Source organism: Archocentrus centrarchus, unplaced genomic scaffold (genome assembly GCF_007364275.1).
Source record: "Archocentrus centrarchus isolate MPI-CPG fArcCen1 unplaced genomic scaffold, fArcCen1 scaffold_26_ctg1, whole genome shotgun sequence".
NCBI lineage: Eukaryota > Metazoa > Chordata > Actinopteri > Cichliformes > Cichlidae > Archocentrus > Archocentrus centrarchus.
In genome coordinates, this window is record NW_022060256.1 from 7,575,924 (window position 1) to 7,593,844 (window position 17,921).

Sequence of the window (17,921 nt, forward strand, 5' to 3'; positions counted from 1 at the left end):
CCCATGATCCTCTGCCATGCATGAATGCGGGGTGCCATGTTGGTAGAGGGAACTTGCACCTTCTTGGTCTGTTAGGACAAATAAAATAATCTGGTTGGAGTAGATGTCGTTTCAGTGATGAAGAATCTTAATTCTGTCTATCCTCGCCCTCAGTACTGTGTGACACTGAAGGTCGGCCCGGCCATCTGCCTGCTCAAGTCTGAGCCTGTGGCTCAGGAGCCAGGGTTTCACTCTACAGCGTGCACCTGGAGCATCCTGCCTGGGAGAGAGGTGGCATCAGTGGCCTTCAAGCTGCTGGGCCTGGAGCCTGGAGAGCACACCCTGACCTTCACCGTGAAAACACGGTACAGAACTGCAGACATCCTGGAGAAGAAGCTACGAGTGGTGGTACGTACCTGCGCAGAGAAAAAAAAAGAACCACACATCAGGTTTACCTGTTAAAGACTATTGGTCAGAAAACTGCATTAAAAATGCTGCAAAAGGCTCCAACAGCACAAACACGGTCCAGATTTACAGTTCAGGGACTCCAGCTACAGCCACCTGCATTTGTGAGTTTTGGTTATTTATAAATGAATTTAATGCAGGATTGTGTCAGGATTATGAAAATGAACAACAACAGGGATGTTAATAATCAGAAAACCAAAATCACGACACAAACATCCACGGTGTCCGTTCCCGCTGTCCACCTGCTGCCAACAGTTTTCTCCACCCTCTCGGAGGCTCTTGAGCGCCGACTCTGGGCTCTGCTGACAGTAACTAATGATGCTCATGTTGGTTGTGTTTCCAGCCTGAAGGAGTGAGACGGGAGGTGAGTTCTGGAGGAAGACTCGACCCACAGGGGGTGTATGGTACGTAGGCGCTGATCTGTGCAGCTCTGCTCCACCTGAAGTGCTGGCTAATGTCAGCGGGGTTCCCGCTGGCCTCTGAAATCAAACTTCCTTCCTTCTTAAATTTTTACTTCTTATTTTTTTTAAGTTTGAATGGCTATACTTTAGAAAAGAAAGAAAGAAAAGTACATCTATTACCTGATAAATCCAAGAAAAATGAAAAGTTTTAATACTAAAGCCAGCTTCTCATTTCTTGGTGGGCTGTAAGCCAGCCTGCCACTCACTGGGTTTAGTTGTTGTAGACTTCACAGCACCTACGTGCTGTACACCTCCACAGGTAGTGGTCTGCACCCTGTTACCTACTGTCCAACCAGGGAGACCTGCTTCCTTTTCTACTTGGGGAGTGGCTCACAGTCCCAAGAGAGAGAGGCTCTTAAGCAGCAAAACAGGGTAGATAAGGAAGGGTTAGGGAGAGAAGAAATATGCGTCCGTCTCTGCTGAGAGCAAACCCCAAAACACCCAAATAACAAAAGCTGGACTTCAGTACAAAACCAGTAAGTGGGGGGGCTGAAGAAGTTGGTCGGACAGTATGTAGTAGAGGAAATGCTGCCCTTAAACACGGCTGACTCGCTCTGTGGTTGTCATTGTGGTTGTCATTTTCTTATTGAGGCAGCGGGGGTGTTGCTGGTGTTGTGCCAAAAAGTGATTGTCTGCCATAAAGTGATTCCAATATTTCCATGTGCTTTTATGTGTAATATCTTTGCCTATATTGGTAAATAGAGTGCAGTCAACATGATTTATTCAATTCAAATATACTTTATTGTCCCCACAGGGAAATTTGTCTTGGACATCGTACACAAACAAGCTGCTACCACAATAATACAGTATAGCAATAAAATTCATGTTAAAAATGCATAAATAAGCCCCCCCCCCCCAAAAAAAAAAAAAATTAATTCAATAAAAACAATCAGAAACATTTAAACAATAGAACACATATTGTACATGTTGCATTCCCACATACATTCCTACAGTGAGCGAGCCAACAACTCACTTAGCTAGAGCATCAGAGCATGACAAAAACTATATACCTACTTTATTTAATAAGCTAATTGATGTTGGAACAAATGAGTTTTTAAATCTGTTAAGTCTACAGGTTCTAAACCGTTTGCCAGATGGTAACAGTTCGTATCGCGGATTGAGGATGTGCGCGGGGTCGGACAATACCCTCTGAGCAAGTCTGAGCACAGACTCTTCATAAATGGACTGCAAGGAGGAGATATCACTCTTACCTATCACTTTCATTGCAGTTTGTACCATACGGTTGAGTTTGGTTTTTAATTGCATGGAGAGATTGTCATACCACACTGACATACCAAATCTGATGGTGCTTACGGCCTGATAGAATAAAAACATAAGTTTCTGATTCACCCCAAAGACTCTTAGTCTGCGTAAGAAACATAATCTCTGTTGCAGACGACAGCACAACTTGTTAACATGAATTTCCCACTTGAATAGGTTATCCAGGTAAACACCTGGATATCTATAAGAACAGACCTGGTTTATTTACTTAAGGACTTGGGGTCAATCAGCATTTCTTCTGTTTTCCTGGCACTGATAATGAGGTGGTGGTCATCACACCATTGAACAAGGAACTTAACCACATTAAAATATGGTATGGGGTCCATATCTGCATACAGCTAGCCAAGGATAGCAGTATCATCGGAGAATTTAGAAATATAATTCCCCGGGCAGCTGCTGGTACAGTCGTTTGTATAAATGGTGAAGAGGACAGGGGAGGTGACACAGCCTTGGGGAACCCCAATGCTGATAGACCTTGGCTCTGATAGAGTGGTGTTAATTCTGAGAAGTTGTGTCCTATTTGTTAAAAAAAGAGTAAAACCATTTAATAAGAAAAGGATTCAGGTTCATCTGCTGTAGTTTTTTAATGAGTAAATGAGGCTGTAGGGTATTAAAAGCAGAGCTAAAATCTATAAACAAAAGATGGGCATACACCTTTGGGTTTTCAAGGTGTTTAAGTGTTAGGTGTGTGATGCCGTTAATGGCATCATCTGTGGCGAACTGGAGAGGATCAAGACCAGGATTTATCTCAGATTTCAAGAGGGACATCACATATTTCTGTAAGCACTTCATTACTAATGATGTAAGAGCCACTGGCCTGTAGTCATTATTATCAGATTGATTTGGTTTCTTGGGAATCGAGATAATAATCAACCTTTTTCAAAGAGAAGGGACAGTCTGTTGTAGTGTTGTAGTACTCGAGATCGGTCTTGGTCTCGAGACCAGTCTTGAGACCGCTTATTGATGGTCTCGGTCTTGTCATGGACTCGGACTCGGGATTTTATTTCAAGACCAGTCACGACCACAGCTCTGGAAATATCACTAAATTGCCAGAATACTGTCCAATTTATTTGTTAACATCTTTGCTTTTATTGGATGCAAACGTACTGATTCAAATCCAACAAAGATTGCGCTCCTCTGCCTCTTAAAGGGCGCACACGAGACATACCATAAATATAACAATTTAAATAGAAATATAGCATCAAGTAGCATGTTGCAGAATTAATCTTCACAACAAGGTGAAGGTGTTGAAATAACACTGTACAGCAGACAGAAATAAGACTGCATAGCAGAGAAACAGCAAAATCACATGCCAGTGATTTACTGGAAAAGAATGTGTGTTTTGGTCTGATGTTTTGTGTCTAAAGGATCCAGATGAGGCTGTTAACAAGCAACAGTGAAGGGCACAGAAGAAGGAACTGATAAGCATGCTACATGCTTGCATATTTCAATAATTGTGTAACTGTGTCAGGTCTGTGTATAAAAGTTGAACTAAGATAGAGAGCGGTGTCAGACTCGTGTGAAGCTGCACCGACTGACTGCATTAGGCAGCTCCAACAATTCTGAACCAGATTAATCTGTAAACTGTTTGAAATGGCTTTATTAAATTTAATAATTGGACTCCTTATTCTGTTTTGTGTAATTCCTGTTCGATAAATGAACACGCAGAAACCTAAAGGCTTAAGCAGCAGCATACACTCTTATTATTTAAATTCCTTCAGTAGCTGCTCCATCCACCCTGTTTGTTTCACACAGAGAAACATCTGCAGTACGGAAGTTAAAATATGCTGATGAATTGTTAAAATGAAAAATTATTTCTTATCCAATTACTTGATTAATTGACGGAGTAGTCAATTGAATACTTGATTACTAAAATAATTGATAGTTGCAGCCCTACTTGTATTTAGAAAGCCATAGTCAAAGATTAGTTTTCAGCACCAGTAGAGCTATGAGAGGCCTTCAAGAATAAAATAACTACAGTTCCCAGCAAGATGATGTCACTTCCTATTGTTGCATTAAAAACGTGATAGTTTATGCTCACAACATGGTGGCTGATATTCAAATGTAGGAAATGCTTTTAGCAGCTGAGGAGTCTGGATTATGTTTTTGTTGTGTATGCTTTTTATGTGATTTCTGCAAACACAGTGGAAGGAAATGGCACTCTGGGACACATTAAATGCTTGATATATAAATGTAACTCTTCTGGATTATATGCAAAAATTATCACTCTATCGATCTAATAAGGCCTGATTTAGAGTTCTGCATTGATCCTTTGTGTATAACTGAAAATCCTCTCTGAACCAAACCTGACATGCACCTCGAGAAATTAGCGGTTAGCATTAGCTTACTAATTAGCATTAGCGTTAGCGCTGGGGTGAGAAATATTTCTTGCTAGAACCCGGAAGTTACCGTGGACACTACCAATGGTAACAGCAGAGAAGTAAGTAAGTTGTTTCTCCGCCATTAGTACATTGAGCTAGTGGTGGGCAGATCAATCCTAATATCGATAATATGGATGCCAACATTGGTATTGGTATTGATCAATATCAGTGTAATGAGATCGATATCTCTCCTGTATGCAGTGCTGCGGTTTCATCAAAGATGCGAGCTGACTGTCTTAAGTGTCGCTCCTGCCACAGCACAGAGCAGGCACACTTTGCTCTCCCCTCCCCACAGTGGTTTGTTATACTGTCATGTGACACATAACATATTTTATTTGGGAAAAAAAAAAGGAATTTGCTATGAAACATTTAAAGCAAATTTAAGTTTAAATTTGTAGAAAATTAGTGAATGAAGGGACATTTTTTATTACATTTTTTTATTATACTTTCTGAACGATCTACCTGGAAAAAAAGTTTGCATTTGTTCTTGAGTGATGATTTTGTACACTTAATTTATGAAAAAAAAAATCCAGACATCAATGTATGGGGAAAATTGTTTTGTTAATGTTCTATTGTTTCAGAACAATAACTTTTATTTTGATAAAGTATTTTCTACTTACATATAAACTTTGCCCAATTCTATCCTGGGTTTTAACTAATTAATGATCCAAAGGAAAAAATCTCAAACCAGTTAAACTTCATGGAAATTCTTCATAATTATTAAAAAGTATCGGTATCAGTATCGGTGATAATGGCCCTGTGTTTACTTGGCATAGGATCCATACCAAATCTTGAAGTATTGCACACAACTACACTGAGCAGCATACACGAGGAGTGATTGACAGTGCTAAGACCCTCCTCCTGGCTCTGAATGGTTGTTTTTGACTGGGAGAGGTTCAGGGAGGAGGTGAAGGAGCTCCATTTTTTCGCAGATTATCGGTCTCATACTGTCGTGACATGGTGAAGGTTTTAACAAATATGTAAAAACCAAATTTTTTATAAAAATTACATACTGCAGCTTTAATCTGTATAAGATTAAAGGCTTTAGTTCTTACTGTCGATGAGTGTTTGCCATTTTTTCAGTTTTACACATTTAGCTATGTGGTTTTGAAAAAGCACCCATTTTTTACAAAGATTGTTGGTTTAAAAACAACATAACTTTATGTATTGTTTATGAAAGGTAGAGAAAAGTTAAGACTATTGTGATGAACTATGAATTATTGTTTTACATTCTGTGATAAATGATGGAAGCCACCCAGGATTATTAAATAAAGATGGTTATATTTATTTGAGCTGTGAGTGTTTAATATCAGTATGATTTTATGGGAATGTGGATCTTTCAGATCAATCTGAGGAGTGATTTAATTATGTTTCACATTTTATTGGGTCATGTAGCGTCAGGCACTGGTCTTGGTCTTGTCTCGGTCTCGCCCTCCTTCGGTCTTGGTCTCGACTGGTCTTGAACCCTAAAAGTCTTGGTCTTGTCTCGGTCTCGATACACTCTGGTCTTGGTCTTGTCTCGGTCTCAGGTTAGGTGGTCTTGACTACAGCACTAGTCTGTTGATCGAGTGATTGCTGAAAAATAGGGCACCAGACCGGAGTGAGCTCTTCAGCAAAAATTTTTAAAGTAAAAGCAGAAATACTGTCAGTAGATTTACTTTTGCTAACCCCGCTGAAGAGTGCCTGGATTGTGATAGGATCAACTCTCAGCTTGGGGCAGGAATCAGCAAAATCCATAGGCTGTAGTACTCTTTCGCATTTTAGGTACACAGTAAAATGCAGACGTCTAACCCAGTCATCAAACTCCATCCATCCATCCATTCTCTTCCGCTTATCCGGGGCCGGGTCGCGGGGGCAGGAGCCTAAGCAGAGAAGCCCAGGCTTCCCTCTCCCCAGCCACCTCCTCCAGCTCATCTGGAGGGACCCCAAGGCGTTCCCAGGCCAGCCAAGAGATATAATCTCTCCAGCGTGTCCTGGGTCTACCACGGGGCCTCTTCCCGGTGGGACATGCCCGGAACACCTCACTCAAGAGGCGGCCAGGAGGCATCCTAATCAGATGCCCGAGCCACCTCAACTGGTTCCTTTTGACGTGGAGGAGCAGCGGCTCTACTCTGAGCCCCTCCTGGACTCCTCATCTTATCTCTAAGGGAGAGGCCAGCCACCCTTCGAAGGAAACTCATTTCTGCCGCTTGTATTAACGATCTTATTCTTTAGGTCACTACCCAAAGCTCGTGACCATAGGTAGGAACGTAGATCGACCGGGAAATCGAGAGCTTCGCTTTTACACTAAGCTCCCTCTTCACCACGACAGACCGGTGCAGCGCCCGCATCACTGCACAAGCAGCCCCAATCCGCCTGTCGATCTCCCGTTCCCTTTTCCCATCACTCGTGAACAAGATCCCGAGATACTTGAACTCCTCCACTTGGGGCAAGAACTCGTTCCTGAGCCGGAGAGGGCACTCCACCCTTTTCCGGCTGAGGACCATGGCCTCAGACTTAGAGGTGCTGATTCTCACACTGGCCACTTCACACTCGGCTGCGAACTATTCCACTGCGAGCTGGAGGCCACCCCCTGATGAAGCCAACAGGACCGCATCATCTGCAAAGAGCAGAGATAAGACTCTGAGGCCACCGAGGAAGAAGCCTTCTGCCACCTGGCTACACCTAGAAATTCTGTCCATAAAAATTATGAACAGAATCGGTGACAAATGGCAGCCCTGACGGAGTCATCAAATTCTGACAAATAAAAACAAAGTACAAGTTGAGGATTTCTGATCAGTCACTGCGATCTTAAATGGGCCATTTAACTTCTCTGCACACGTTCCCAGCTTCTTACCTTTTCTATTCATTCAGAGGAATTTGTTGAGTCCCAGTTACTTCGTCCGGCTTCTCTGTCTCATACGAGCAGCCATGTTTCCCCATGTTCCAACTAGTCCGGACACTGGGCTTAGTGCATCCTGCTCTATGTCTGTGCACACCGGCATTGGTGACCGAGGGGCTGCTGGGGAGAGGTTATTGAAACTTGGTGAGAATGGGGTTATCTTCATATTTTGCAGCTCATGCTGATGCATTGATGGCACACCCCCTTGTCCAAGCTTGATGTTCTTTTCATAGCTAGAAAAAAATATTTTTAACATTAAAATAAGTACTCTATGTTTCAGTCCTACGTTGCAAAATGTGAGCACAACATATTTTGGGGGGAATTTAATAATACTTACATCTATGCGTTTTTACATTAATGGGAACCCTGTGGCAGTCTGTCCTGTGTGTCTTATCATGCTGTAGGCTCAGAGAAGAGAACAGTGGAGCTGAAGAACCAAGTGCCAGTCAACATCGTTCCCAACACCAATGTGGAGAGAATGCTGACTATCAATGGTAAGGAGGGGAAAGCATGTTTTGTTGCAGAGCTGCATCTCAAAGCAACATCTAAAGTCATCTGGATGTGTTTGTTCTGTGTACCAGGTGAGGTTCTGGGTGAAGTCCTGACGATGGCGCACAACCCTGAAGGTTTCCAGCAGCTCATCAACCTGCCGTCTGGCTCAGCGGAGGTGGAGCTTGGTGGCCTCCTCCCCCTCATCCAGCTGTATCAGTACCTGGAGTCATCAGGGAGCTGGAATGTGCTGGGAGAAGACATCCAGAAGAGTGCAGCTAACATGAAGCAGAAGATCAGGGAGGGTAAGGCACTGAAGAGGCCCTGATAGTAGCATGAAGGATTAACCGATAATTCACTGTGTGTGTGTGTCTGTGTGTCTGTGTGTCTGTGTGTGCGTGTGTCTGTAGGCCTGGTCAGCATCAGTTCATTTAGACTTGGAGACTCGAGCTACAGCATGTGGAGGAAGCGAGAGCCCAGCACCTGGTAGGTAAACATCAAAGACTCTCAGCCTCAAGCACTGAAACACAAAGCGAACCCTGAAGCTCCACAGCTGCAGTTCCTCTGATAGCCAGCAGAGGCACCACAGTGAGTCAGTCCCCATAGACTCCCATGTTAGAATTTAAAGCAGAAATAAATAGATTTACAGCCTGATACAGAAACTGCTTCGGTCTCTGTAGCTAATTTCCACTTGTGTGTGTGTATTTGTGCTGTTTGAGCCTTTTGGAGCCTCTTTAATGTAATTATCTGACCAATAATGTGGCTGCTGTGCGCTTTGTTGGACTAAGACCATCTAAGAACGCACAGTAAAGTTCTGGGATTTTATTTGGATGCGATGGAACTAAGAGGTGTTTTGTTGAGCCTTATACCCTCTCTTGCCCCTAAGTTTGTGCTCCTGTTTGTCACAGAAGGATTCTGGTGATCTGAGCTAAGAAGCCACGTGGCCAAGTTCAGATTTTGCTGAGGAAAAGCATGGCTTCCTTTGTCCTTCTTCGAGAGTTAGCACTCTGTGCTAACTTTCTCCTGCGCTCCAGGTGAAGTTACCTGGTGTTGCTAATGAAACTTGTTGAGTTGTGGGGACTCAGTTAGGCAGGAACCTTCAGAAGGCTCTTGTGTTGCAGCAGTCTGCAGAGCTTGGAGCAGGCCTCTGAGGCCAGTGCAGTGGAGAGAGCAGTGACCTCCTTCCTCTCTGAGGGTGGGAGCGTAGGGCCACTAATGGCTACCAAAAAAAGACAACAAAACAATAAATTTAGACTTCAAAGTCCAGAAATCAATCTTTTGCAGTCTATGACCAAGTCCGAGTGCCAGTGGCCACGCTGCTGATAATGGAAGCTTCAAGCCTAAAATAAATTCACGCATGTTAATAACAGCTGTTATGAAGGGGGAAATCAGCTACAGAGACCAAAGCAGTTTCTGTATCAGGCTGTAAAAGTTTTAATGTGGGAGTCCATGGCGACTGACTCACTGTGGCGCCTCTGCTGGACCGCAGAGGAACTGTAGGTCTGCTGCACCCCGCAGGTTGATGCGTGTTGCTCGTTTGGTTTGGGGATTAGATGCTATGTTGTAATGTAACCCAGATTCTCTTTCCAAACGTGAGCACTTGGATCTGAAATCACTTCCTGATGCTTTTGGCTTGATCTGGTGGCTGGTCCTGAGAACGACACTGACTCTTTTGTCCCTCTGTGCTGTCTGTCAGGCTCACGGCTCTGGTGGTGAGGGCTCTGTCTGCAGCAGATCCGGTGGTCTCTGTGAACCACCAGGCTCTCTCAGAGTCTGTGACCTGGTTGATCTTCAGGGCTCAACAGCCAGACGGATCCTTCAGAGAGGAATCCCCCTACAAATCTAACAAAATCTTGGTCTCCACATCCTCTTATTCTTTTTCTTCTGCTGCTCTCAGTTTAATATTTCACTCCTTGTGGTGAGGACAGAGCTCTGTGTAATGCTTGTGTATTCTGATTGGCTGCAGGCTGATGGGACTGATGCAGTGGAAAAGTCAGTGTATCTGACATCCTTTGTACTCATTGCTCTACACCAAGCAACAAAGATTAGAGACCCAATCCTACAGCTTCAGGTGAGATCACACCTCCTCTCCTCATCACTCTACTCCTCTTAAAAATAAGAGGAGATGAAACAAACTCAATGCATCAGCTAATCTGTGCACCAAATCAATAGAGAATATTTAATGCATAAAACTGCTCATAATCCATTTTAAACTAATGGCCTCCTCCTTTCAGATCCATGATAACAGCATTAACTCTGCAGTAGCCTACATTTCCCAGCATGCCATGAATGTAAAGAGTGTGTACGTGCGCGCAGTGGCAACCTATGCTGTGACCCTTCATGACCCCAACAGCGTGATATCCTTTGAGCTCATCAGCAGCCTGGAGAAGCTGGCTCGACAAAAAGGTGGGTTTGGGTTTGTTTATTGGTGTTTTGAGTGGTTCTTTCTCTGGATGTCTGCGTGTTTTTTAGGGGGTTTTGTTTGGTTTGTTTGGCGGTTTGAGCTGATTTTTTATTTTTATTTTGAGTAGTTGGTTGACTCTTTCTTTGGTTGTTTGCTTGGTTTGTTGGTTGCTTTGTGAGTGGTTAATTGGTTGTTTGGGTCTTTCTTTTGTAGCTTGGAAAGCCCGAGCAATATTAGCTCGAGCTAATATCGCAACTGTACTGGTAAATTTTTGGTTGGTTGGGTGGTTGATTATCAGCGGACTTAAAACACTTAGTGAAAAGTTTGGCCTTAAAACATCTTTAGGGGGATGTCAAAAAAACATATAGGGAGGATGCCAGATATAAATCTAACGTGTTCTTGCTCATGCTCCACCCATCACCAAGATTCAGCTTGGCAGTGTTTTTGTTCTCAGACTGGAAACACATAAACGACAGTAATGTCCTCTCACATCATAAAAACTGTTTTTCTATCCAGGTCATCCTGCGGTACTCAGGTACTGGCAGGAGGCCAGCGTGACATCTGACTGGCTGAAGCCCGACCAATCCAGCGGTGTGACAGTGGAGACCACAGCGTACGTCCTGCTGACTATGCTGCGCAAGGTGCTGCAACTTCCTGTCGATTCTTTCATTACCTCACCCACCGACAGGTGGAGGGAGGTTATGTTTTCGGCTTTGTTCATCTATCTGTCTGTTAGCAGGATAACTCAGAAATTACGATTTCAATTGAAGGCTCTGGAGTTGTTGGGAGTGACTCAAGGAACAATTAAAGGATTTTTTTTCTTTTTTGGGGGGTGGGGTTGGGGGATTTTGCCTTTAATGGATAGTAGAGCAGTAAAGACAGACAGGTAGGTGGGGAGAGTGAGAGAAGGGGAAGATATGCAGCAAAGGGCCACAGGTCAGAATCGAACCTGGACCACTGCCATACGGTAAATGATCACCTGCTCATCAAACAAACCAAACCAGCAAGAAGGAATTTTGTAAAAGGATTCTTTACCACTGTGACACAGAGACAACGCTGACATATTTGCAGAGGGGGGAAGTAACAAAATACTTTGTTACTAAAGTGGATTTTTTTAGGTATCTGTATTGTACTTGAGTATTTATTTTTCTGACCTAACCCTAACTTTTTACGTGTACTCCCTACATTTTTACACAAATACCTGTACTTGTACTTTCTACTCCTTACATTTTCAAACTGACTCGTTACTTTAGGTTTAACACATCTGAGGGAAGTGTTTATTTCTAGTTACTGCACCTAAACTGATCTGTGCCTAAATAGAGGAACTATAACGCATTAAGGGACAGTCATACTGGAGTATCCGTCACCGGGACTTATAGCATACAAAGAGATGAAAGAGTTAAAACCATATCGTTTATGTATCATTTATAGCAGTGTACTCAGGGGGGTTCCAGGGGGCTGGACCGAGTGCAGATGTCTGTAAGTTGTGGTTGTGGTACTTCAGTATCTTGCTAGCTCTACAGAAGAGGAGTGAAAATAAAGGAAGTAACGTGTTGCAGCTAAATTCAAATGCAACATTTCTAAATGCTCAACAAATATCAGCAAACACACAAAGTGTCTGCAGTTTGTTTTGAGCTGCTTTTCTCCAGGGAGAGAAAAGAGTGAGAGAGAGAAGTTCACTCAGAGATGTAAGAAAGAGGACAGGAGAGGAAGAAGAGAGGTTAGATTTAAAGGTAAGGACTGCTCAGTAATATCTGATAACCTGGAAATTTAAAGATCACATTTTTAAATCAGATCTTGGATCTGTGTATGATGTGAAGTTGATGTTTTTTCATATTGTGAAACATCCTGCAAAACAAACTGAGGTAGGGCTGGGCAATATGGACCAAACATAATAGTTATATATATATATTCTTCCCAAAAGGTATAAACAAAAAGGCACTTCTCAGTCAAATATATTAATGTTTTTTTTTTATATATAAAAACAATTAACAGCTGTGCTATTAAAATGTAAACAGAAAGATACAGAGCAAAATAGCAAAAGGCTGACTTATTCTTTAAAAAGCCATTCTGCAGTGAAGTTAGAACTTAGAATGAAATAAAGTTTGTATTCTCATGTAATAATATTGTTTTGTTATTACATTAATATGGTACAAGGTTCAGTTTGCTTTCCACAAAAATAGCTGGCAGAAATGTCTTCCGAAGAGCTACTTTTACTTTCTTACTTTGAGTACATTTTAGAGCCTGTACTTTTTCACTTTTACTTGAGTAAAGAGGTTGAATCAGTACTTCAACTTTTACTGGAGTATTTTCTGACACACATATTTGTACTTCTACTTAAGTACAGCATGTCTGTACTTTTGCCACCCCTGCATATTTGTGTCTAACTTTTGAACCTTTTTGAAGAATTTTGGTAGCATGACCAAAAGTTGTGTCATATCGCAAAGTTTGTTCATGATAGGACAATTCCAGATCTAATGATCCGGAATGCTGGAAACTATAGGGTAAAAAAAAAATTCACTTCTGTAGCGTAAGAAATAAATCAGTGACAACTAACACCAAAATATAGCTTAACATGATGGATTATGACAATATTGCATGGTATCTATTGCAGCGTAGTACTGACAGAAAATTTACAGAAGGTGAGGTTTGCATTCTTTTGAGTGCCCTTCTAATTTTCAGACTGTAATTCCTCTCTACCTGTAGAGGGCGGTGTTTCTGTGGTTCCTCGATCTGCCTGTAGAGGGCGGTGTTTCTGTGGTTCCTCACTCTGCCTGTAGAGGGCGGTGTTTCTGTGGTTCCTCGATCTGCCTGTAGAGGGCGGTGTTTCTGTGGCTCCTCTGCCTCAGTTTAAAACAATAGGTGTGTCCAAATTCAGGGGCCGCATCCTTCAAAGGCCCCGTTTGTAGGCTGATTACATCACAGCGAGGTGACGGAGGCTGTCCAAATTTTAAGGTTTCTCCAAATGCGGTCGACGAATTTGAAGAATGGCTCCGGTGTATCCTTCATAGCCTACTATATCCCATGATTCATTGCACAACCAAAGCCAAACGGAGCAATGGCAGAGGAGAGCGGACAAAAACTTTGAAATATGACTGTTTCTGTGACACAAATTAAACTTTTAAGATGTTTTCAGAAATTTTTGCTCAATTTATCAAGATATCGCTTAATTGCAAAAAGTAATTTGAAGGATGCGGCCCCTAAATTTGGATGCGGTTAATCAGTCTTTTTTTATAGGGGAGACTGACGTACGCGAAACCGATCCTGTCCTGGCTGACCCAGGATCAGCACTATGGCGAGGGCTTCTACTCTGTACAGGTAAAAACAACCAAAACTCTGCCTTCTCAAACAGGTCTTTGTTAACCTCTTTTGGGCTTCTTGGTAACCTTTGACCTCTCCCAGGACACTTTCTTGACTCTGGAGGCATTAACGGAGTACAGCAAGGTTGTCTCTCGTGCTGCCGTCAGTCAGGACATCAGCATCCGCTACAGAACTAAAGGAATACTGGGACAAGTCCACATCAGTCAGAGCAGACCTGTAGCCTCTCCTCTCCAGGTGAGACAGGTTTGATGCAGAGACAAAGACAGGTGCATCTGCTGGTTAACACCAACCTTATCATTTCTCCTCCCAGATCACAAAGAACGATGATATCACCGTGTCCACAGGTTATGGGCGCGGCGTGTCAAATGTAAAGGTGGGTGCGGTTTCATTCACCTCAAAGCATTTGGCCAGAATCACCTCTAACGTTCTCCCATCTTTTTGCAGATGAAGACGGTTTACTATCAGACTGTAGCGTCCACACAGCCGAAGTGTAACTTTGAGCTCACTGTTGAGGTGGTCATGCCAAGCACCAGTGAGTATTGCTGCAGATTTTACACTTCCGATTTCTTCCAAATTCCAGTCAAACGTTAAACTTAACTGTACCCACCTGTAACCAGAATAAATGCCCTTTTCTCCTCCTCAGATCCGAGATTGCAAAATCCCACCCTGGTCATCTGTGTAAAGTAAGACCCCTGTTGTGACCAAATCAGTGCAGAAACAAACTGTTTGCAGTATAAAACATGGATGTAGTCTGAAAGGTGATGCTAACGTGGAAGTGGATGAAACCTGCATTCTTTCTAAAGGCCACCAGGGGGCAGCACCTGTAGTTGTCTGTGGGGAAACAGCCCTGGGGCCTGACCTCTGTAGACCCTCTCCTGAGGGGTTTTAGGGCTCAGTCACTCTTTCCAGGTCATACTGAATAAAACAGTAATTCCATTTTTAAATTCTGGTCATTCTGACTGTCAGAGATGAGGACTATTTGGGCAGTGCTCACTGGCTCGATACGTCCGCTTTCAAAGCATCATGATATTTAAAATACTCATCTCAGGTCTTCACAAACCAGCGGGTGATGTTACCGTGGCTACATCAATCTTTTTTACCTTCAAACGACTCCTGCAGCCTTGATGGTCTGTTTTCCTGTTTAAGTGAATGCTGGCAGTCCCAAAAACCCTCTAAAATTCTGCAGTAATAAACCTGATGTATTGTGGTCCAAAGATTTCTTCTATGCCGGCCCACACTGAGCTCGGTTCATTCACCAAATATGCCAACCAGTCTGCTCACGGCCTGGGAGTACCTGTCACACTCCCAATGGCTCAAAAACATTTCCACAGTTAGATCCACACTTGTCTCCTAATGATTCACACAGGCTCATGCAGAGCTGCAGTCAGCACTCAGAGACTGGAAGAGTCTGCTCTCTGAGACCAGAGACCTACTGGCGGTACCAGGAGAACGGTACCTGTCTGACTGCATTGTGCCAAGTGTAAAGTTTGGTGGGGGGGGGGTTCTCAGGAGTTGGGCTCGGCCCCTTAGTTCCAGTGAAAGGAACTCTCAATGCTTCAGCATAACAAGACAGTTTGGACAATTTGATGCTCCCAACTTTGTGGGAACAGTTTGGGGATGGCCCCTTCCTGTTCCAACATGACTGCACACCAGTGCACAAAGCAGCTCCATAAAGACATGGATGAACCAGTTTGGTGTGGAAGAACTTGACTGGCCTGCACAGAGTCCTGACCTCAGCCTGATAGAACACCTTTGGGATCAATTAGAGCAGAGACTGTGAGCCAGGCCTTCTCTTCCAACTTGACCTCTGACCTCACAAATGTGCTCCTGGAAGAATTGTCCGAAATTCCCATAAATACTCCTAAACCTTGTGGAAAGCCTCCCAGAAGAGTTGAAGCTGTTATAGCTGCAAAGGGTGGGCTGACGTCATATTAAAAATGATGGATTAAGAATTAGAAGTCACTCAAGTTCATTCAAGTGTGAAGGCAGACGACTAATACTTTTGATAGTGCACTTTATGTACAGCAGATGAACAGGATCTGAAAGAGCTGACACTGGACCTAAGAGGTGCATCTGGACCTTCAGCTGATCCAGCTACTGTTCACTGAAGCCTCATCAGAAATGGTCTCAGTGGGAGGGCAGCTGTCAGGAAGCCATTTTTAAGGAAGGGAAACATGGAGGTATGCCACATTATACAATCAGTGGCAGCAGGTCTGATGGAGGGATGGATCCAAATCATCATCAGTATGTGCGGAGGAGGTCAGAGGAGGTCCAACAGTGAGTGTCAGTAGCTGTCTGAAACACGGTGGAGGCTCTGTCATGGTTTGGGCTGCATCTCAGCCAGTGGTGTTTATGAACACAGAAAAGTACCATCAGATTTTGATCCATCATGCAGTACTATCTGGAAAGGTTCTGATTGACAGCAGCTTCATTGTATAGAATGAAAATGATCCCAAACACACTGCCAGTGCAGTAAAAGCATCCCTGGATAGAAAAACACACAGTGGAAACTATCAGTCATGGACTGGCCTCCCCCGAGCCAGGACCTCAGCTTTACTGAAACAGTGTGAGATCATCGTCAGAGAGAACAGAACAAAAGGCTGAAACTGCTTAAAGCAATGACAGAAAGCTGCCTCAGAGTTCAAGCTGTGCTGAAGGATAAAGGAGGTCACACCAAATACTGACTTTCAAGGTGCTTAGAACTGTACGAGCTCTGTTTTTCCCTCATATGCTGTATTTTCATATGTTTGCACGTTTCAGTAAATCTCTGCAGCTATTTCACATTTTCCTGCAAAATATAAAGAAACGAGGGTAGCTCAGGACTTTTGCACAGTATTAAATATTACTTTGTACTGTCCATGGTGGCAGCTAGCTGGCTAAACTCAGTTTGCTCTCTGATGTTGCCTCCATCTAGAGTTATATCTGTGAAGAAGAGAGGCACCGAGGCATAAATGTTTTTGTCCCGAGTCCTTCACAGTTTTTAACGTCACAGGTCGTTCAGACACTGGCAGGAAAAAATGTTTAATAAATGAAAAAAGTTGCATAAGCACATATAACTGTGCTGCAGGTATAAACCTCCTCCTAATGAGGTGTACACAGAGTCCAGTCTGACAGTGATGAAGATCCAGCTGCCGACAGGTGTGGCTGCATACCTGGAAGACCTGAAACAGGTGAGCACAGCTTCTGATAGTCAGTAGCAGTTTGAGTCTGTGTGCGCACACAATGAAATCATCTTGTTGCTGCTTTGCAGTTCACGGACCCCATGCAGCCGATCATCTCCCACTACGAGCTCCAGGGAAACACTGTGGTCATTCAGATGGACTCTGTGAGTCACCGAAACACCTCCAGAACCACAACACCAAAACCACACGCACACACTGGTCCTCTGAGCCACAACACCAGAAACACACACAGACATACACCAGTCCACCAGACACAAGCGTTGGAGTGTGAATGTTACAAAGCAAAAGCACTTAGCTTAGTTTCATATGGAAGTGCTTGTGCGAATGGGTGAATGCAAACATGTTGTATAAGCGCTCTGAGTGCTCTATTAGAGTAGAAAAGCTCTATATAAGAACTAGTCCATTTACCAGAACCACACACACGCTGTCTTTTAAAGAATCACTTTCCCATCCTGCGTGTTTTTGCAACTCAATCTCTGGGCAGATAAAAGACGTGATGCTAACAGAAGATAATATTGTCATGTCCTGGGCCGTCTGCCCAGCGCTTTGTGTTAAGTTTTATTTTTCCTGAGTTTCAGTCCCCAGTTTGTTTTAGAATAGAATAGAATAGAATAGAATAGAATGCCTTTACTCTGACCTCCTGTGTTTCTTATGGTGTTTTGTTCCCAGTGTTGTGACAAGTCTGCGTCTTTGTCTCCCTCTTCTGTCTTCCTGTTTTACTTTGATAGTTGTCTGGTCCATGTCTGTTGTCTTCATTTTTGCTCCCCCCAGTCTAGGTAATCAGCGTCACCTGTGTTCCCACCTGTTTCCTCTTTCCCTCGTTATCCCGTGATGTATTTAAGTCCTGTGTTTTCTTTGCCTGTTGTTGTGCCAAGTGTGTTCCTGTCTTCCTTGTTTTTTTGCTCTTTGTCTAACCCCAGAAGGCTTTTGTATTTTTGTTTCTTTTTTCTTCCATTAAAACACCTTTAAATCATGTTGTTGTCCGGAGTCCCGCGTCTGGGTCCAGCTCTGCCCAACACACCACCCGACATGACAAATATAACAGTACAGGATCTTTAAGCACATTCACAGAGGTGT

The 17,921-nt window shown here is 43.3% G+C and overlaps 1 protein-coding gene across 1 annotated transcript in view; it reads left to right on the forward strand.

Moving 5' to 3' along the window:
- LOC115775917 (complement C5-like) overlaps positions 1 to 17,921 on the forward strand; it is a 118,730-nt gene that overhangs the window by 33,324 nt on the left and 67,485 nt on the right. The window contains exons 21-23 of the mRNA XM_030723436.1: positions 154 to 387; positions 788 to 848; positions 7,853 to 7,903. Of these exons, the coding sequence (XP_030579296.1) occupies positions 154 to 387; positions 788 to 848; positions 7,853 to 7,903 (346 nt within the window). The remainder of the gene's footprint in view (positions 1 to 153; positions 388 to 787; positions 849 to 7,852; positions 7,904 to 17,921) is intronic.